Here is a 21,851-nt window from a genome sequence, read left to right as displayed (position 1 = left end):
GATTTAGCTCAGTGGTTCCGTCGCTTGCCTTGCAAGCGCAAGGACCCGAGTTCGATACCTGGTACCAAAAAAAAAAAAAAAAGCCAATCACTGGTGAGAATGATCAAGAAAAAAATGTAGGAAGATAATGTGAATATATTAGGATTGAACAGGGGAACTTAACTGTAAATGCAGTAGAGACCTAAAAGGTAAAAGAATATTATAAACGTTTTAATAACTTTGATGTGATGGAGAAATTCCAACTGAATTTTCTCATAAAGAAAACACTAGATCAAAATAGTTTAATAAGTAAATTCTATCAAATACTCAAACTTAGATAAACTTCAAATGAGAAAAAGAGAAAATGCCTCCCAACTAATGTTAAGTCAGGCAAGGAAGAGCAAGGAAGGAAAAATTGCAGGTCAATCTGGCTCTTTTTCACACATGCAGTACAAGTGTAAAAATTTTAAATGGAATATAGGAAACCAAATTCAGTAATGTATCAAAAGGGTAATAAAAAGGAACTCAGTACTGATATATGTTACAACAGGGATGAACCATAAAACATTATGCTAAGTGAAAGAGGCCAGACATAAGAGGGCACACTTTGAAAGAGTCCATGTATATACAATGTCCAGAATAGGAAAATCTATAGAGAGAAAACAGATGAGTGGCCACCAAAAGGAGGGAGGAATTGGGAGTAAACTAGTAAACTAAAATTGGGAGTGAGGTTTCTTTTTGATGAAATGTAAATATTCGGGAATTAGTCACACAACACAGAAAAAGTTAGGTTGTCCTTTAGTTAGTACAGAAATTAGTTAAAATTACCAAGAAGAAAATACCCTAATTTTAAACTAGGCCTGACTCTAAAGGAATATGAAAGACAAGGCAAAAAAAAAAAATTATGTCTATGCCCTGAATAACATTTTTTTATTCAAGTCAAGTAACCAAATAAATAAAAAAGTATAACCCCAGATGGTGGGAGGGTAAAATATTTGGATATTTTTTATCTTCTCAATTTTTATCTCCTTAACACTTTCCAGTCTAAGTCACTAGGCAGCAAGTCCCTACCAGGAGCACATAGCTCAAGTGTGCCAAGTCCTAAGGCCTGCTCTAATTTCAGATATTAATGCATTATTAAAAGGAACTAAAGTACTGAGTGTATTACGACAAATTTTAGAAACAAAGCTATACTCATCATAAAACTGGAAAAAAACAAATGATATCAAATTTTGTTGTCAATTTTGACATGACAAAGCTGTAATATATTCAGTTTTGCTTCATTCATCATTTATGAAGGAAAAAAAAATCTAGATGGGCTTTCTATCATGAAATAAAAACATGTTAGCCTCCAAGTTTTACCTTGCAAGTTCCTTTGGTTTGAACTTCCACCATGTGTCTGGTTCCCGGAAAAGGACTTTATATTTATGTTTCTGTGACTACATATAAAAAGACAAAAACATTTAAAAATAATTATTTCCATGAAATTAATCACATTATTTCCACTTTCTTCTTTTTTTTGGTACCAGGGATCAAACTCAGGACCTTGCGCTTGCGAAGCAGGCACAGGGCCACTAATCACATTATTTCCAAACTCACAGCATGTTAAAAGTGAAAGAACCTCAAAGATTATTTTAGAGTAGGTTAAACTGATAAAACATACAATTTCTGTGACCCGGCAATTAACATCCAGTAAGGTATAGTATTGAAAAGTATGTAAGAGAACAAAGAGGTATACCTATGTCATACCTACTTGTATACACACACATATATATGCATGCATGCTAGGATTTCTGGTTCACTATTATTCGTGACAGGAAAAGAATACAAATAACTCAATGACTATTAATATGGATTTGGCTAAATGAAGAGATAGCCTTAAAATAAAAATATTACACAGTAATTTTTTAAATTCTTCATGTGTTAATGAAAGTCCTTAAACTGTTGAAAAAGTAAGAGAGAATTCTTGTTGGACAATTTGTATGTGCATGGAAAACTGCACAGATTCTCAAAAACACTATTAAAAGCATTTACCTATAGAGAGGAGGACTTTAGGCATATTTTTCTTTTTTGGAGTTTGAATATTTATCATATGTCTGCATTAACTTTTATAATTTTACAACTACTTCACAGTTTGGGATGTGATACAGTGGCAGAGGGCTCATCTACTGTGTGTAGGACTCTTTTTTTTTTTTTCCCTTGGTACCAGGGATTGAACTCAGGACCTTGTACTTCCAAGGTCACTGAGCTAAATCCTGGCCTGGAATTTTTTAAATTATAACATTTTTCTGCCAGCTTACTCTTCACCTCATTTCCCTGCCAGCTATGTCCCTATTTCCCTGCTCCCTTTTGAATGGAAACTAAGAACAGAGAAGTGGGAGGAAATAAAGAATATGCAACAGAGATTGGATGTGCCCACAAAATCTAAAATATTTACTTGCACTTTACAGAAAAGTAAATCTACCTCGTGGCCTACAATAAAAAACAGCATACATCACCCTATAGGAGAAATAAGCCAGGGTGGCACAAATGTAAAAAGCAACTAATTCAGCTAGGCAAAGCCAGGCATGTGATGCACACTTGTAATCCCACCTACTTCGTTGGGAAGCTGAGGCTGGGGGATTGGAAGTTTCAGTCCTTCTTGGACAATTTAGCACTACTCTGTCTCAAAATTGGAGTGGGGGATGCAAGAAGAACAAGTAACCCATAGTCCAGGCCAATGTGGGCTGCAGAAAGAGTGAAAGTGTTCCAGGGTAGGGTCTAAGAGGAATCTGGAAAATTGAGAAAAATGAAAATAGTTGAGTTTACAGAATTCGGAATTTCTCAGAACAGCATAATTTTTTTTTTTAATCTGAATAGTAACAAGGGACTACCAAATTTGTTTAGTTTTGTTTTTTGAAACAGGGTCTCACTGTGTAGTCCAAGCTGGCCTTGAACTCACTATGTAGGCCAGTCTGGCCTCAAACTGTAGGTAATCAGTCCCCCTGCCTCAGCCTCCTAAGTGTTTGGATTATAGGCATGCACCACCATAGGACCATCAAATCTTTTTTTTTTTTTTTGGTAATGGGGATTGAACTCGGGTCCTTGCACTTGCAAGGAAGGCAGCGAAACAACTGAGCTAAATCCCCAGCCCCAGGACCATCAAATCTTAATTCTTCCACGTAAGCAATCAGAGGGGTAAAAGAAGGTATGTGTAGGGCCAGGGATTTAGCTCATTTAGCCACCACTTGCCTCGCAAGCACAAGGTCCTGAGTTCTATCCCCGGAACCATACAAAAAAACAAAAAGAAGGTGCATGTATACAGGTACATATGTGTCTATACATACACACCTAGAATAAGAATTTAAAAAGGGTTTGTTTTTTTGAGGCAAAGTCTCGCTAGGTAGTTCAGTTCAGGCTGGACTTGAACTTACTACGTAGCCCAGATTGGCCTCAAAATCCCAGCAATCCTCCTGCATCAGCCTCCCAAGTGTTGGGAGTATAGGCATGCACGATTATACCCAGCTTAATAATAAAATTTAATACTATTACCTTTCTGTAAAAGATACCAAAACAATTTTAAATTTTAAGATATTAATTCTCAGTATTTAAAAGCTGAATAAATTTAGAATTTTGGGAAACTCAGCTATATTAATTGTTCATTTTTCTCATTTCACTAAAGACCAGAGAAACTTGAGTTCAAGATAGAACAAGATTCTGAGATTCTCAAGTACTTGAGATTTACCTGTACAAGTAACATCACTCAATGATTCCAAACCCACTATTAGAAACTTACAACAACTTATGGTACACACCAAAGCAACATATGGTTTCATTTCCCATGCTTGTAGATTTGTATTATCAATTATGATTGGCGATATCTTCTTCTCAAATGCTTCTTTTGCTGAAAAACAGTAGAAAATGACAAATCTTTTTTTTTTGGAACCGGGGATTGAACTCGGGTCCTTGCGCTTGCAAGGCAGGCGCCAGAACCACTGAGCTAAATCCCCGGCCCTGACAAATCATTTTAATATTCTTTTTTTTAAATTTTAATGCTTTTTTATAAACACTCAATAAATATTAAATATTCAGTACTTTTTTTTTGTATATCCTTTTATTGGTACATTTTAAGTGTACAATGTAATGACATTCATCATTGGAAATTTGCACCTTTACATAATCTCTTGGTTCTTATTTTTTCCCCCTTCCCCTGCCCTCCCCCCTTCAACCCCTCCATCCCTCCCTATTTACAAAGACTTTGTTTCCGTTTTTTCATTTTCTCATATTAATTCCAGTCCCTTCTTTCCTTTCCCCTACCCCTCCCACTTCCCCTTCCCCTTTGGCCCTTTTCTTCCTTTTTCACATTATCTACTATACCTTCTAGTCCTTATTTACACTTTCAGTTTCTCACACTAGAGAAACTATTTGGGATACATGTGTGTCCTGTTTATTTCACTTAAGAGTATCACCTCAATGTGCATCTATTTAGCAATAAATGTCTCTAATTTCTCGTTTTTGATGGCTGAGTAGTACTCCATTTTATTTTAAAAAACCACATTTTCTTGATCCAGTCTCTAGTTGATGGGCATTTGGGCTGTTTCCAAGTTTTAGCTATTACAAACTGTGCTGCTATGAACATGGGTGCACATATATCACTGTGGTATGATTCTTTTAATTCTTGGGGAAGATAACCAGCAGGGGAATAGCTGGTTCAAATGGGACTTCCAGTCCTAGTTCTTTGAGGTATCTCCATACTGATTTCTACAGTGGTTGCACCAGTCTACACTCCCACCAGCAGTGGAGCAGTATTCCTCTTACCCCACAGCCCCACCTGCATTTGTTGTTGGTTGATTTCATGATAGCAGCCATTTATTTTAATATTGTTTTCATTTTTTAAAGTGATTTTTTTAAATTTGAAAACCATAGATATGTACTAATTCTATTCACTACTTGATATAACTATCACTGCTGAGAATATGAAAAACTAAAGCATTTATTGAATAACAAATGCAAATAAACACTATTGTTATGTAATAATCACAGAAAAATTATATCATGGTAAAAAGCAACCTGGTACTCTAGATTAGATTATGTAAATGGAAAGGGCTTTAGTGCCAGGCATGGTGATGCATGCCTGTAATCCAGTACATGGGAGGCTGAGGAGGAGGATTGCCATGAGTTCAAGGCTACATTGTGAGTTCAAGGCAAGCCTGAACTACAAAGTGAGACCCTGTCTCAAATAACCAAAAAGGGGGTGGGGGAGGGGGGGAAGTTAGTGAAAAAATTAAAATCCAAATGAAGTCTGGAGTTTAGTTAATAGTAACATACCAATGTTAATTTCTTAGTTTTGACAAATCTACCATCTCTACATGTAAGTTTTGTTTTGTTTTGTTTTGTTTTTGTTTTTTTGGTACCGGGGATGGAACTCAGTACCTTGCGCTTGCCAGGCAGGCAGCGGCACCACTGAGCTAAATACAATGAATTACACCTTTACACTCACTAGAATAGTTACCATCGAAAAATCAGATAATAAGTGTTGGTGAGAATATAGAGAAGTTGAAATCTTCATAAACTATTATTTCAAATGGAAAGTGTTACAATTGCTTTGGAAAATAATTGGAAATTACTAAAAAGGTCAGACAATGACATGTAGGTATGTTTGCAAAAGCATTGTTAAAAGACACATGTTCATCAACTGACGAACAGATAAATAGAATGCAGTAGTCATACAATGGAGTATTACCAGCTTTAAAAGAGGAATGGGGCTGGGGATGTAGCTCAGTGGCACCGCGCCTGCCTCGCAAGCACAAGGTCCTGAGTTCGATCCCCGGTACCAAGGAAAAAAAAAAAGAGGAATGAAGTACTGAAACTACATGCTACAACATGGATAAACCTTAAAAACACTATGCTAACTCAAAGAAGCTAGTCACAGAAGACCACATATTATATGATTTTGTTTATGTGAAATGTGCAGAATAGCAAACATAGAGACAGAAACTACATGAGGAGAAAAGAATGACTGCTAAAGGGTACAGAATCTTTCTGAGGTGATAAAAGGCTCTAAAACTGATTGTAATGATGGATGGACAACCCTGAATATTAAATTCTAAATATCATTACATTGAATAACTTATATCAGTGAATTTTATGACCTTTGAATTACATTCCAATAAAGCAGTTTAAAAGTTTTGACTATTAATATATTGTTACTATTATCGCTGTGGTTACTGCTGTTATAAGAGCACAGTGAACCAGTGCTAAACACTTCTCATTTTCATTTAATCTCACAACAAACCTGGGAGATATTATTGGCCTCTTTTTTTTTTTGGTACCAGGGATCGAACTCGGGTCCTTGCATTTGCAGGGCAGGTGGCAGCACCACTGAGCTAAATCCCCGGCCCTGGCTTCTTTTTAGTATATGAGCTGCTGAAGCGAGCACCAGCCCTGGCCTCTTTCACAGATGAGGACATTGGGCCTGTGCGAACACAAATCACCTGCACCAGATGCACAGCTAGTAATCAGCAAATCAAAGCTGATCTTCACATCACATCACACTGTATCCTTTATTTTCAGTTGTGTTGGTGTTTTCATATTCCTAAGTTCTTACTTTAATTCTTAGTTCAAGAAAGAATATATAAAAATGGAACAATGCCTCATGATGGCAAACTTAAGAACTGCCTTCACAGCCCATGTATCATAAGAGACCAAGTCAAATATTACCTGTGTGTCTTAGAATTTCCCTAACATGTATTATGTCCATGTACCAACTCCTCACAGTGAATGTAATCATAACTGCAAACATGTACTAATAAAAGAAAAAAAAAAAAGAACCTACCATATAAAATTCAAACTGCAACTAATTAAACATTAAGAATAAAGCTAGGGCCAGGGATTTAGCTCAGTGGTTTCACCGCCTGCTGTGCAAGTGCAAGGACCCGAGTTCAATCCCCGGTACCAAAAAAAAAAAAAAAGAATAAAGCCATTTTCAGTGAAGACTGTTGTACTAATAAGAAACTAAGGTTTAGCCAGGTGTGGTGGTGCACCCCTGTAATCCTAGCACTCGGGAGGCTGAGGCAGAAAAATCAATGCAAGTTCAAAGTCAACTTGGCCTACATAGTGAGTTCAAGGCCAGCCTGAACTGCATTGCAGGACCCTATCTCAAAAATAAATAAATAAATAAATAAACAAACAAACAAACCAAAAAATAAAGAAAAAGAAACAAAAGTTTTACCTATGATCTGCCTGCAGATTCAGCGTGAAGAGAGCCATTTTTACTCTCACACTACCTCTATAAATATTAAACCAATCTAGGATGACCAAGGGTTAACAAGGAAAATTCTATTTAAAAACAAAAGGAATTAGAGCACACCAGACAATTTTAACTTCCTTGAGCTACTGAGATCCAGGAAGAAAATTAGATAACTTCTGTCAAGCTCCCCATTGATTAAATAAAACTTACAGGTGCCATACAATATTCTACACATCTTATAAAAATTAACTTTTTTAAAAAATTTAATCCTCATAACAGTCCCATGAATTCACTCTTACTCATTTACCTCTTACTATGTAACACAAGTTAATGTTAACCATAGTTATGATTGTATCTGTACTATGCACTTAAAGAGTTAAAGTTAATTATAAATTCTTTAAAGTTATATCTCTCTCAAAACACAAATATGAGGCAAGTGTGGTGACACACACCTGTAATCCCAGCACTCAGGAGGCTGAGGCAGGAAGATTACTGTGAGTTCGAGGCCAGCCTGAACTACATAGTGAGACTCTCTCTCAAAAAACCAAAAAGCAAGGAAGTGAATTTTTACATTATATTACTCTTAATACTACCCAGAATCTCCTGTCCATTCTTACCACGATTATGGTTCCATTCATGTGCTTCTCCTAAGTACTTAATATCAAACTGGTACTGCCCATTTATATAAAAATAATCATCAGTACTAAGAACAACGCCACTTGGATTATCTTCTTGCAAAGACCTGTAAATGATAAAGGGAATTATTTTCATTAATTTTCCTTCCAAAATTCTCGCTTCTAAATTATACAGTCAATATATAATTCAATTAAAACTTCAAGTACTAATATTTATTATAATATTCAAATCATACTGGAAATCCTATAAACAAGTTTGTCTAACAAAAAACGAACCTAAGGCAAGTCTATTTTGATTTATGCAAATTATTTGATTTATGTCAATTTAGAGCTGACTATACAGGTTGGCAAAATGACAAGTTTTTGTTTTGTTTTGCTCTTTTTGGTGCTAGGGTTTGAACCCAGGGCCTGCCATGCACTAAGCAAGCATGCTACCAAGCTACATCTAATCCCTTTTCTTTTCTTTTTTTTTTTTAATTTTTTGAGACAAGTTCTCACTACACAGTTCAAGTTGGCCTTGAATTCACTATGTAGCCCAGACTGGCCTTGAAATCTCAGCAATCCTCCTACCTCAGCCTCAGTACTGGGATTACAGGCATGTTCCACCACACCTGGCTTTTTTTGTTTTTAAATAAATTTTATTTTATTTTATCCCATTCTCCCCCTCAATCCTCCTCCCCTCCCTATGTACAAAAGCTTTGTTTCCATTTTTTCCTTCTATTTTTTTCCCCTTTTCTAAATTTTATTTTGAGATGGTCTTGCTAAATTGCCCAAGCTGGCCTCAAACTTGCAATCCTTCTGCCTCAGCCTCCTGAGTAGTTAGCTAGATTAGAGGCCTGCACTACCATATTCAACTTGAATTTTTTTTTTTTTTTGGTACCAGGGATTGAACTCAGGTCCTTGCGCTTGCGCAGCAGGCAGCGAAACCACTGAGCTAAATCCCCGGCCCAAAATAACGTATTTCTAAAGGTGTTATTTAACAATATACTATAGTACCAAATTTCCAACATTAGAATTCATGTATTTAAGATTTCATTTCCATGAATTCAAAATCATGATGGCTTTTTAACTCCATGATCAAAGTTGAATTTCATTTCTCACAATCAAATTAGCTCCCTTTCATAAAAAGCTATGTCAGTTAATTTCACAAGCTCAAATTCTTGAACCATCTTTTATTTTTTTCTTCTATTTAGTCTTTCAAAAGATATTCTGGAAGGAGAGTTTTTAAAAAACTTGTGGGAAAATAAAACAATGTTATTAGGGCCAGGGATTTAGCTCAGTGGTTCCGCCACCTGCCTCGCACGCGGAAGGTCCCAAGTTCAATCTCCGGTACCAAAAAAAAAAAAAAAAAGTTATCAGGTAGAAAGCTAGAAGAAATTAGTAAAAAATACTTCAGTGGTTACGAAACATCTCTATGAAGTGAAACATTCTGGATGTTCACATTATCTGTTCACATTTATACATTATACTTTTTAAAAACGTAATTAAAACCTCATACCTTGCCAAAAAAGATTTTCCTGATCCTGGAAGCCCTCTGAGAAGAACAAGAACTAGTCCAACATAAGATGTTGTCTTCTTTCTTACAACCTGAGAAACGGGAGCCTCTTTTATTTGATAAGCACTTGCTCCATTTTGATTTCTCCATATTTTTGTTGGGGAAGTGTGAGAAATGACTGAAGGTGGAAATGTGTAGTTGAAAGGTCTCCAGTGTGTAGCTGTGGTTACAACTGGAGCTACAAAGCCATGGTTTCCTCGAAAGAGGTCAAAAGTAGGGATCACTGGATTCCACATCGGTGGTGGAGGAGGAGGAGGGAGCAGTAAAGGAAGAGGGGTAAGTACTGGGCAGTAATTCACATCCATCTCCTTTGGTGGCAGGTCAGTATGTTTGTGTGGCTTGAAATTAAACCCTTCAGAAGGTACAAAAACATCAGAGACAGAAAAAGATTTCTGATCCCCACTTGTACCTGCTAAGTCAAGCTCTGGATTTTGCACAGGAAGGTTTAAAGGAGCCTGAGGTTCACTGGTATCCAAATCTAGAGGGGCTTGAGAGAGCTGAGCCTCAACACAGCTGGAATCTAAAAGCACCTTCTGTCTTTGACTGAGATTGTTAAAACCCACAATAGACTCATTTGCTGGATTTAAAGAACCACTGAGAGGAGAATCTTCTGGATAGTTATCTTCCAATGCCAATGTGCTATCCTTCATAAAACTTTTGGACTCATTCAAAACTGAATGTGAAGTTAATGGTTTTGAATTTAATGCAGAGGCAGAAATCTCTAAATTTTCACTATTCAAATCCATATTTTGTATAGAAAGAACAGTAGTCATACTATTTGAATGTGAATTTATAAACTGACTTGGGTTATTAAGACTATCAACATCTCCCAAAGGCAAAAATGAGTATGCTTGATCATCAGAAGAAGAGTTCAGTTTCTCAAAAGCATTCTGTATTAAGGAATCCAAGTCTTCAGTTAGCTGCATATCCAAAAATGAATCCAGTTTTGAATCTTCACTCTCTTCTTTAGGTGGATACTTCTCCATTATTTCACTTCCTGTTTCACTTAGATGGTTCTCAGAAGCAACAAAGGTTTTTGAAGATGATTCTTCTATCTTGGCATCAGTGGTAGATAATTCTAATAGACAATCCATGGCATTTTCAACTGCACGACAACAAGAACAATAACAACAACAACAACAATATATATATATATATATATTGAAAAAAGATATAACCTCATTAAAAGGAAAAATACTAGATTTTTGCATTGAATGGAATACAGTAAAATTGGCAATGTTTGGATCATTTTTTTAAAATTGCTATTTTGCTAATAATACACCAAAGTCTGTATTAGTGAAAAGTTCCAATGTTGGGGACATCCAACATTGTTCTTCCACTCAGACAGTAGCAAAAAACTATCAAATAGATATTTTTTGATTAATTTATTGAGTAAATGTATAAGTATCTGTAATTGTATGTATTAGGGTTATTTATAAAGGTCCTAATGCCAGCTCATTTAGTCAACAACTGCTTACCTACTGCATGTCCCTTTAAGTAATAAGTATTTTAAGAATATTTACAAGCACGTACTATATATCAGGAATACTTTGTACATAGTCTTCATTAATTACAGTACAGTAGTACCTCAGTTCACAAACTCAATTCGTTCCATGATTCTAAAAAAGATGGCCACAGTCCTGTTTGTCACCTGCTGTAGAGTTCAAAAACAAAAACAAAATTTTGCCAAACACTTCTGGTTGTGAACCAAACCGTTCAAAAACAAAAGCATTTGTGAACCCAGTACCACTGTACAAATAATTCATCATAATATAGATTAAATAATGTATTTTTATAACATATAAATGTCATAGCACTATTTAGGAGACAAGGGAATACTTCACATAAACTGATATGTAAACTGGCATTTGAGGATTAAAAAGCAACTTGCCGGACAGAGGGAAAGGTAAACCCAAGCTTGAAAATGCAAAGTATGTTTAAGGTATTAAAAGAAGTTGGTTGAAGTGTGGACACACAGTGCATGTATAGTAGATAAGAGAAGATAAAGCTGGAGAGGGAGACTGAGTGAAACTGGGAATGTTCCGGTATATCATGCTAAGAAACATGAATTTTATTTACTAAGGGAACTTGATTAAAAACTATCAGTTACTGCATTTGGGCTAGAAGCTTTATACAAATCACCTCACTGAATCCTCAAATAATACTATGAGGTATATCATCCTAACAAATAGATGAAGAAAATGAAGCTCAAAACATACATTACCACGGCCCATGTCACACAGGCAGTAAGTGACAGAGCCAGGACTGATGTGTCTGACTCCAAGGCTGAGGTTTTTCTGTTATAACACCAATAATGAGCCATTAGAATTTTTAAGCATTTGAGGGTTGAGGATGTAGCTCAGTGCCAGAGTACCTGTTGGACATGCATAAGGCCTGGATTTAATCCTGAGCACAAGAATGATAATAAAAATAATTTTTAAGCATTTGAAATTTGTGGTTTTTTAATTTTATTTTTGTGTTATGTCTTGTTTTGTTTTAAGGAAGATAAATCTGGAAGTGGCACAGCATTTAGGTAACAGCTCTGGTCTGGAGTCAGAACACCAGCATTTAAATTCGTACTTGCTGGCTATGACACTTTGAACAAGTTAGTTAACTTCCCTAAGCCCCACTTTTCTCACTTGTAACATGGGGATAATAAAAGTACCTACCTCATAGGTTGTTGTGAGGATTAAATGAGATAATCCATGAAAAAGTGTTGTGCACAAGGACTGTCACCTAGTAAGCACCCAATTAATGTTCCCTTAAGAAGAAAAACAAAGAGGGATTGGAGGGGCAAGCCTGGCAGACAGACCATTTAGGAGATCACAGCAATACTACAAAGGCAAGAAGCCCTAAAAATGGAAAAAAAAAAAAAAAAAGGAGGGTAAAATGAAAAAGAAAGAAAGCAAATACAAGAAGTATTTCTATGAAAAAATATGCATGATTGAAAAACCTTTCAACTGAAAAAAATTAACATATACAAAATGAAAACACCATTAAGTAAAATAAGTAAAAGATCAAGCTAGATAGATAATTGTCACACAAAAAGAAAATTCCTTAGACAATTGGAAAAAAACTATTATGAAATCAACCAAAAAAAAAAAATGAACTTACAAAAGAATGTAAGAAGTAATAAAAAATCACGTACAAAAATGTCCAATGTTCCCCTTTATGAAAAAACAAATTAAGAAAAGGTGCAATTTTATTCCTATTACAATCTTAAAATAATTCCACACAGCGCTGAAGAGCCCAATGGTGAAAGCACTACACTTATACAGTGCCAGTGGCATTACAAATCAGCATACCTAAGAGCTAAACACTGTTCTTAGGCTGTGATGCAGAAAATAAAACTCTGAGATTAAGAAGAAAAGCCAAAAGGAAGAAAAAGGCTATTTTTACCAACATGTTCTTTGCAATATTAATTATTCTTGAAAAACTTAAGCATAAAGCACAACAACTCATAGGAGTATTAGACAACTACTAAAATACAGATTATAGCAACAATTTCAAATGCTTATATTAAATTTTAAAAAGCAGAATATGAAATGTCATTAATGCTATCATTCAAACCACTCAAAATATCAAATGTTTATAAACAAGGACTACAGAAGATCCAGAAAAAGAGAAATAAATTCTTTGTTAGGATATATGATAATACAATTTTCTTATAATTTCCCATTGCTATGTTAATTTATGTGCAACAAATTTTATAGACATAAAAATTAGGAAGTAAATGCTAAAATAACTGAATAAAATTCTATATATTATCATTCCTGAACACTAAAGTGCACTGCAAAAACCTTGCTTTCTGGGCTGGGAATTTAGCTCAGTGGTTCCAACGACTGCCTCGCAAGCTCAAGGACCCGAGTTCAATCCCAGGTAACAAAAAAAAAAAAAAAAAATCTTGCTTTCTGAATACCAGAATAAAGAAGATATGCTTCCATCACAGCTCACACAATTAGAAATGAAAGTTTTATCACATATTACCAAAATCTTCAAAATCTAGAATAATTTCTTTTTTTTTCTTGGTGCCGGAGATTAAACTCAAGATCTTGGGCTTGTCAGGCAGGTGAGGCGCCACTGAGCTACAGCCCCGACCCTTAGAATAATTTCATTTTATACTAATCATGGCCAAGCCAGGGGACCTGTAATCCCAGCACTTGGAAGGCTGAAACAAGAGGATCACCGTGAGTTCCAGGTGAGCCTGGGCTACATAGTGAGACCCTGTCTCAAAAAGAAGATAGTCAAAAAAAAAAAAAATTTTTTTTAAAAAAAAAGATAACCAATAACAATATACTAATTATAACATTTAATTTACTCATCTAGCCAATTTATAGTCGTTCCTGTGTGCAAACATGCTTCCAAACACTCAGTACAAGTTATAAAGAACTTACTAGGGCCGGGGATTTAGCACAGTGGTTTCACCGCCTGCTGCGCAAGTGCAAGGACCGGAGTTTGATCCCCGGTACCAAAAAAAAAAAAAAAAGAACTTACTACACTGATGACTTTACTAAAAAAAGGCAATCCTCACCAAAAAATCCTATATGATACATACTATTACTTCTTTTTTTTTTTTTTGGTACTGGAGATGGAACTTGGGAACTTATACTTGGGGGGCAGGCGGTGGAACCACTGAGCTAAATCCCACCCCTCACTTTTGATTAACAGATTAGAAAACTAGGCCAGGGATTTAGCTCTGTGGCACTGAGCCTGCCTCTCAAGCACAAGGTCCTGAGTTTGATCCCTGGTACCAAAAAAAACCAGATTAGAAAACTAAGACTTAGAGTTTTGCTAGTGGCAGAACTGGAAATCCAAACCAGGTTTCCTGACTCCAAAGCCAATGTTCTGAAACCATACTACTCTACTAGCTTTAGCTCTTAATCAGCTTTTATTTGCACAATTTCAATTACAATTAACTTCTACTAACTCTTATGTGTTATTATTTGTTATTTTAAGGGTTGAAAATACAGAAGTAAAGCAGCTTTTAAAATCTCTGTCTTGGTCCAGGGATTTAGCTCAGTGGTTCTGGTGCCTGCCTCGAAAGCGCAAGGTCCCAAGTTCGATCCCCCGTACCAAAAAAAAAAAAAAAAACTCTGTCTTCATGGAGCTTATGTTCTAGGACACTGATTCTAACAGGTACAATTTTGCCTCCCAGGGACAAATGATAACACAACACACAGAAATATTTTTTGTCATCACAAATAGGGGGTGGGATATTCCTGGCATCTAGTGGGTAAAGCCAGGCATACTACTAAATATTCTACAATGCATAGAAGAGCCATTCGCAACAAAGAATTATCCAGCCCAAAATGTCAAGAGCGCCAACCTGTTCTAGAAGAAAGATAAAAATAAGATGTAAACAGGGCCAGGGATTTAGCTCAGTGGCACCACACCTGTCTCACAAGCGAGGTCCTGAGTTCGATCCCCACTACCAAAAAAAAAAAAAGATGTAAAACATGATATCTATACCTACATCTTACATGTAGAACTGTGTATTTCTTTAGAGCAGAAACTATGCTTTATTTTACTCCATGTCCCTCATAATTCCAAACTTGGTACCTTGTCCATGGCAGGCTTAATAATGAACAAAAATGACAGTTATTTTTCTACACCAGTACTAGTCATAGCATAGTACATGAAGTCTTCTTATAAGATGTAAAGGGTTCAAACTAAACTTTTTCTCACCTTTGAAATCACATTCAGAAAGCATCAAATACACTACATCGGGATCCAGCTCAGAAAACATCTCTGAGATACTGGTGAAGAGTTCTTCCTGATCAAATTTTGTCTCACACACAGAAAGAAGAGTAGTGGTTGGCTCCGCATGACTAGCAACATTGGATACAATTTCCTTAGAGTTTGCAGTCTTCCGAAAAGGGTTTCCCCCAAGATTTTTCCTTTTCCTTGGCATTCTGACTTCCAAAACTAAAATGCTTCCCTTTTATACAATTTAAGATGTTTGATATTTAAATCATAATTCAAAAAAATAGGGTTAAAATCTTGCACAATCCAGCAGTAATAGGACCTAAAATAAAAAGCAAGTAAAATCACTCAGACTATATAGTTATATTTCTATTTCTAAAATTGGAATGACAATTTTATTTAACTCTAAGAAAGAACTATCACTTCTGGCAGTGAAGCCAAAAAATGGTCAAATAATTTCTTTCTTCAAATTATTCCAGTTTTGCCAGGATTGAACATGTTAAAAATTAAGATACTAACAAAGCATAACATATTTCAGGAAAATGAGTACATTGTTTAATATCATTATTTCTTTTTAAAACATAAAACAGCATCCATAAATGTAATTAGAATGCCTATTGAACACTTATTACACTCAGATGTCTAACAGGCATCATAAACTTAACATGTCCAAAACCGAGCTCCTGATTACCCTCTTCAAACCTGCTTTTTCCAGTCTTTCACATCTCAGTTAATGTAACTCTATCCATCTAATTGCTTAGGTCATAACTCTTGGAATAATCCTGACTCCTCTCATCCCATATCCAACTGGTAAGCCAAAAGCAACCCCCAAAACATATCCAGAATATGATCATTCCTTACATCTTCACTGTAACCACCCTAGAGACTGTTACAGTCTTTTTCCTGGACTACTCCTTAGTCTAACCAATTTTCCTGCTTCTACCTTTGTCCCTTTAGTCTGTTTAGCACTGCAAGCAGAGTGACTTAATTAAACTGCAGATTGGATCATGCCTCTTTCTGCTAATCTATTTACTAGCTTCCCACCTCAGGATGAAAGCCAGAGGGCTTACAATGGCCTACAACCCAGATACTGTTGCCTCTGTACTGTCATTCCCCAGCCCTCCTTTCCTTGCTCATGCCACTCCATGCATACTGAGCCTCTTTGCTCTTCTTCAAACACATCAGTCATGCTCCCACCTGGGAACCTTTACACCTTGGTTCTCTGAACTACTTTTCTCCCAGCTATTTCCTTACCACCTTCTTATCACTAGTGAATATGCTACTATCTCAGGAACTCAGTTCCTCAACCTATGAACCCTCTTTCCCTACTTCAATTTTTCCACAGGACCTCTCTTCTGACATAGTAGAGTGGGCCCTTATAATTTATGAATTCAGTGCATTCCCCAGGGCTGGCTTTAACTCAAGTTGGTCAATTGAAAGCTCAGGCTCCTCTACACAGCCTTTAAAGTCTCTCTCCTGTATACAGGCAGATCTCAGGGTCCCTAGGAAGACACTGGCCCAGGTTTCTCAATTAACTCTTCACAGTAATGTTCCTTCCAGAACTCTTTAAGGGTTAAATCTGAATCTGAGACCATTTGGAAGCACAAGTGGCCAGTCATAACTCAAGACTGATCGTAAGTTAAAACTAAAATTCCGGTCATAACTCAAGTTGTTCGTATGTCAGGCAGGTTGTAACTAAAGGGTCCACTGTATATGTTTTATTTGTTTATTGTGTTTATCATCCATAGTCCAGTAAAGGATAAGTTCTACAAAGGCAGGGATCCATATATCTGGAGTAGAACTACAATCTCCCTGTTTTCTCTGTTTGTTTGTATCTAATAACACACCAAACTTAAAATACTCAAAATTATATATCTGATATTTTTCCCAAAATCTGTTCTAACCATTTGATCTGACTACCATCACCTTTCCAGTGTGTTCTATCTCTTAACTAGTTTCCTTGCTTGTACCCTTATCCTCTACCTTCTATTTTCAACATAATAACCAGAATAATCAGGTCTGCTCTAAACTCTCAAATTGTAAAACCTAAAGTTGTTAAAAATGGCCTACCTTCCTCCTAACGCTTGATATATGCTTCCCCAAAATATCTGCGTTGCTAACTCTCTCATACCTTCAAATCTCTGTTCAAGTGTCATATTCAGTGATTTCTGAGCCTGACCATCAACTGAAAATCAAATATCCCAATCCCTTTGTCCCAATCTCCCCTTCCTGCTAACCACCCATTGCCCTTCATCATCTCCTACCATACTATAAAATTTACCTTTTAATTAAATTTGTGTCATAGCTCTCTCCACCTTCCACAACTGCACTGTCAGTATGGCAGCCACCAGCCACATGTGCCTATTTAAATTCAAATTAATTAAAATTAAATAAAATCACATTTTTATATATAAGAATTCAAAACAAAGAAAATTAACAGAAACAAAAAAGGACATTACATAAAGTATCCATCCAACAGAACATATAGCAACCCTAAATGTCTAAGTACTAAACAACCAGCTACAAGACAGGTGAAGAAAAAAACCGACAGAACTAAAAGGGAAGAGACCAGTTCACTACAGTTAAAGAGATTTTAATATTGCTCCATTAACAATTTATAAAAACTATTAGAAAATCCCAAGAATTCAGAACTGAACAACAATAATAATCAAGGATCTAATGTTTAGAGAACATTCCACCCAACAGCAGCAGAACACACATTATTTTCAAATGCCCATAGAACCATTTCCAAGATACAGCGTGATCTAAGCTAAATAACAAACGTTAACAAACGTAAAGGTACTGAAAGCATACAGAGTCCATTCTTCAACCACACAAAATAATACTAGAAATCAATAACAGAAAGATAACAGGAAAATCTCCAAACACTTAGAAGTGAAGCTTCTTCTTCTTTTTTTTTTTTTTGCAGTACAGGATTGAACTCAGGACTTTGCGCTTGCGAGGCAGGTGTGGTGCCACTGAGCTAAATCCCCGGCCCAAAGCAGTATACGTCTAATCAAATCATGGGTCAAGGATGACATCTCAAGCAAAAATGTTTAAATATACTGAAATAAATGAAAATCAAACTACACCAAGATAAATTTGCAAGATACATTTAAAGAAGTGATAACAAGAAAATTTATAGCACTAAATGTTATAATACAGTGAGGATGTCTACTTTAACTACTTTTATTCAACATAATGCTGGAGGACCTAGCTTGTGAAATAAGCTAGAAAAGAAGAAAAGTCTTCAATCAATAATCCAAGTATCTATCACAAAAAGAAGTGCAAAATAAACCTAAAGTTAGCAGACAGAAGGAAATGGTAAATGAAAGAACATGTATCCATAAAAGTGAAACAGAAAATTAACTTTTAAAAGTACTGTTCACTGGTCAATAAAACCGACAAACTTAGTTCAAAGAAAAATGAGAAGAAAAACAAAAAAAGAAAAATGAGAAAAGACACAAATTCCCAAAAACAGGAATGAAGAGGATATCACTATATAGCCTACAGATATTAGAAAGCTAAAGGAGGGCCAGGGCTGTAGCTGCTCAGTGACACTGTGCCTGCCTGGCAAGCCCAAGGTCCTGAGTTCAATCCCTGGTACAAGGGGTGGGGGTGGGGGAGTTGAGAAAAAAAAAGAAAGAAAGCTAAAGGAAAAAATTAACAATTATACATATGAAAATTTGAAAACTTAGATAAAATTTGCCAGTTTCTCAAAAACTATAGACTGGGCTGGGGAATGTAGCTCAGCAGTACTGTGCCTGCCTGGCAAGCGTGAGGTTCTGGGTTTAATCCCCAGTACCTCAAAAAAAAAAATTACAGACTACCATAACTCACTCAATATTGAGTTATATATATACATATATAGATATATAGATATAATAATATATACACAATTTTTTAAAATAAAATTTTATTCACAACTTTGAAACAAAAATTCGACTGCTCAGCAGCACTGCACCTGCACAGCAAGCACAAGGTCCTAAGTTCAATTCCTGATACCAGAAAAAAAAAATCCAGGACCAAATGGCTTGAGTGGAGAATTCTAACATTTTCATGAAAAATTAACACTAATTCTATAGAGTATCTTAAAAAAAAAAAGAGGAAACACTTTCAACTCATTTATGGAGCTAATACTATCCTGATACACAACCAGACAAAACTAGTACAAAATCAAAAATAAAACAAAAGCTATGCACCAATATCCCTTATGAATGTAGATACAAAAATATCCCTCACAAAATATTAGCAAATCAAAATCAGCAATATATAAAAAGAATTATATACCACAAAGTAAAATTTATCCTAAGAATCCAAATCTGGTTCAATATTCAAAAATCAGTGTAATCTATTACGTGAACAGGGTAAAGAAAAGAATTACAGTTAACAATACAGAAAAAAATCTGGCAAAATTCAACACCCATTCATGATTTTAAAATAATTCTAGGAAAACAGGAATAGAGGGTACTATCACAACTCATTAAAGACCATCTATAAAAGACTACAGCTGAGCTGGGGATTTAGCTCAGCAGTGCGCCGCCTGCCTTGAAAGGGCAAGGTCCTGAGTTCAATCCCCAGTACCAAGAAAAAGACAACAGTTAACAATATATTTAGTGGGGAAATACTACATACTTTCCTCTTAAAATCAGGAATACAGTGAGGATGCCTACTTTAACCGCTTTTATTCAACATAGTAATGCTGGAGGATCTAGCTTGTGAAACAAGACCAAAAAAAAAGAAATAAAGCATACACACATAGAAAAGAATAAAAGTGCCCCTATTTGCAAATGGCATGATTGTCTATATAGAAAACCCTAAGAAATTTACAAAATCTCCAACCATTAAGTGGGGACACAAATTAAGCATACAAAAAACACTATATATTTACTACCAATGAACACAGATACAGAAATTAAATTACAATACCATTCACAATCACTCAAAAAAATGAAATACGTAGGTACAAATCCAACAAAGAAAGTACAGAGCTTGTATCCAAAAAACTACAAATAGTGATGAAAGAAATCAAAGATCTACCAAGATACATCATGTAAAGGTACAAGATCCCAATGATGAATGCAACTGTATTATATACCTAAAATATACCAATAAACTTAACAAAAGAGTATTAAAAAATTTTTTTAAAAGAAATCAAAGATCTAAAAGAATGGAAAGACACAGCATGTTCATGGGCTGAAAGACTCAACAAAGTAAGGATAGTGATTCTCCCCAGGTTGCTATACCGGTTTAACACAATTCCTACCAAATCCCAAACAAGATGTTTATAGATATAGGCAAGGTAGAACAATTTTGAAAAATAGAGCAGAGAGCTGGAGGTGTAGATCATTGGTAGAGAGCTTGCCTAGTATACACTGAGGCCCTGGGTTCCATCCCCACCTCACACACACACATACATGCATGCACGCACACACACACACACACACACACACACACACACACACACACACACACAGAGCATGGAAGAGATCAGCCCAACTTCAAGAGTTGTAAAATAGCTACAATAATTAAGGTAATATGGTATCAGTGAGTAAACAATACATAGACTTGATAACAGACTATGGATCTCAGAACACAAGAGAAACTCCAGAAATACACCAACAAAATATCCCCCAAAGATTTTCTTTTTAATGGTACTGAGAACTGAACCCAAGGCCTTGGCACTAACATACATTACTCACCCTTCCCCATTTTTGAAACAGGGTCTTCCTGAGCCACTCAGGCTGGGCTCATACTTGTAATCCTGCTTCAGCTTCCCAGAGAGCTGGGATTACGGGAAAGTACCACCAGCTCGCCAAATGGCTCTTGACAAAGGTGCAGAAGTAAGTCAATGGAGAACATACAATGAATGACATGAATGATGCTGAATGATATGAATGATAAGCGATGGAGTTAAGTGGACACCCACAAGTGAAAAGCCAAAGCTTGACCTAAGTCTACAAACTTTACAGAAGAGTTAACTCAAAATGGACCATGGTTTTAAATATAAGATACAAAACTATGATTTTTTTGTAGTACCAGGAATTGAACTCAGGGCCTTGCACATGCAAGGCAAGAGTTCTATGACTGATTTACATCCCCAGCCCTTTTTTGAATTTTATTTTGAAACAAGGTCTTGCTAAATTGCCCAAGCTGGCCTCAAACTCCCACCTCAGCCTCCTGAGTAGCTGGGAGTAGTCACTGTACCTGGCCACTATAAAACTGTCACAGGGAGGAAAAAAAAAAAAACATGGGAGAAAATTTCAGGATCTACAGGAAAAAAAACCCCAAAACACCAAAACCATGATCCATAAAATGAAAAACTGATAATTTTTACTTCATCAAAACAGAAACTTTTGGCTGGGCATGGTGGTGCATACCTGTAATTCCAGCACGCAGGAGGCTGGGGCAGAAGGACTGCCATGAGTTCCAGGGCAGGATGATTGTCATGATTTCCAGGTCAGCCTGGGCTACATATTGAGTTTAAGGCCAGTCTAAACTACATAAACTACATACTGCCTCAAAAAAAATCCCAAAAATCCAGAAACTTTTGCTCTATGAGAGACACTTTAATAAGATGCAAAGACACTCCATATACTAGGAAAAAATATTTACATACCATATATGTGACAAAGGACTAGTCCCTAGGATATATAAAGAACTAAATTGCCCAGACTGAGCTCAAACTTGTAATCTTCCTGCCTCAGGCTCTCAAATAGCTGGGATTACAAGGGTGTGCCACCACTCCCAG

General features: G+C 36.1%; 1 protein-coding gene across 27 annotated transcripts in view; it reads right to left on the bottom strand.

The window, feature by feature from the left end:
- Positions 1 to 21,851, bottom strand: part of N4bp2 (NEDD4 binding protein 2) — a 176,681-nt gene that overhangs the window by 50,643 nt on the left and 104,187 nt on the right. For 13 of the 27 annotated variants that reach the window (XM_087187482.1, XM_087187484.1, XM_087187485.1 and 10 more), the window contains 6 exons: positions 17,382 to 17,461; positions 15,083 to 15,422; positions 9,341 to 10,502; positions 7,825 to 7,949; positions 3,774 to 3,862; positions 1,342 to 1,418 (listed from right to left, as the gene is read on the bottom strand). In XM_087187482.1, coding sequence (XP_087043608.1) covers positions 1,342 to 1,418; positions 3,774 to 3,862; positions 7,825 to 7,949; positions 9,341 to 10,502; positions 15,083 to 15,308 — 1,679 coding nt within the window. In that variant the 5' untranslated portion in view covers positions 15,309 to 15,422; positions 17,382 to 17,461. Of the gene's footprint in view, positions 1 to 1,341; positions 1,419 to 3,773; positions 3,863 to 7,824; positions 7,950 to 9,340; positions 10,503 to 11,616; positions 11,772 to 12,066; positions 12,159 to 14,870; positions 14,894 to 15,082; positions 15,423 to 17,381; positions 17,462 to 20,802; positions 20,926 to 21,851 lie in introns of those variants that run through there. The other 14 variants (XM_087187492.1, XM_087187493.1, XM_087187491.1 and 11 more) reach the window with 6 other exon arrangements.

Source organism: Heterocephalus glaber, unplaced genomic scaffold (genome assembly GCF_053883595.1).
Source record: "Heterocephalus glaber isolate CG9 unplaced genomic scaffold, H.glaber_assembly_v1.0 deba00001509, whole genome shotgun sequence".
Classification (NCBI taxonomy): domain Eukaryota; kingdom Metazoa; phylum Chordata; class Mammalia; order Rodentia; family Bathyergidae; genus Heterocephalus; species Heterocephalus glaber.
This window is presented reverse-complemented; position numbering and strand designations above follow the sequence as displayed.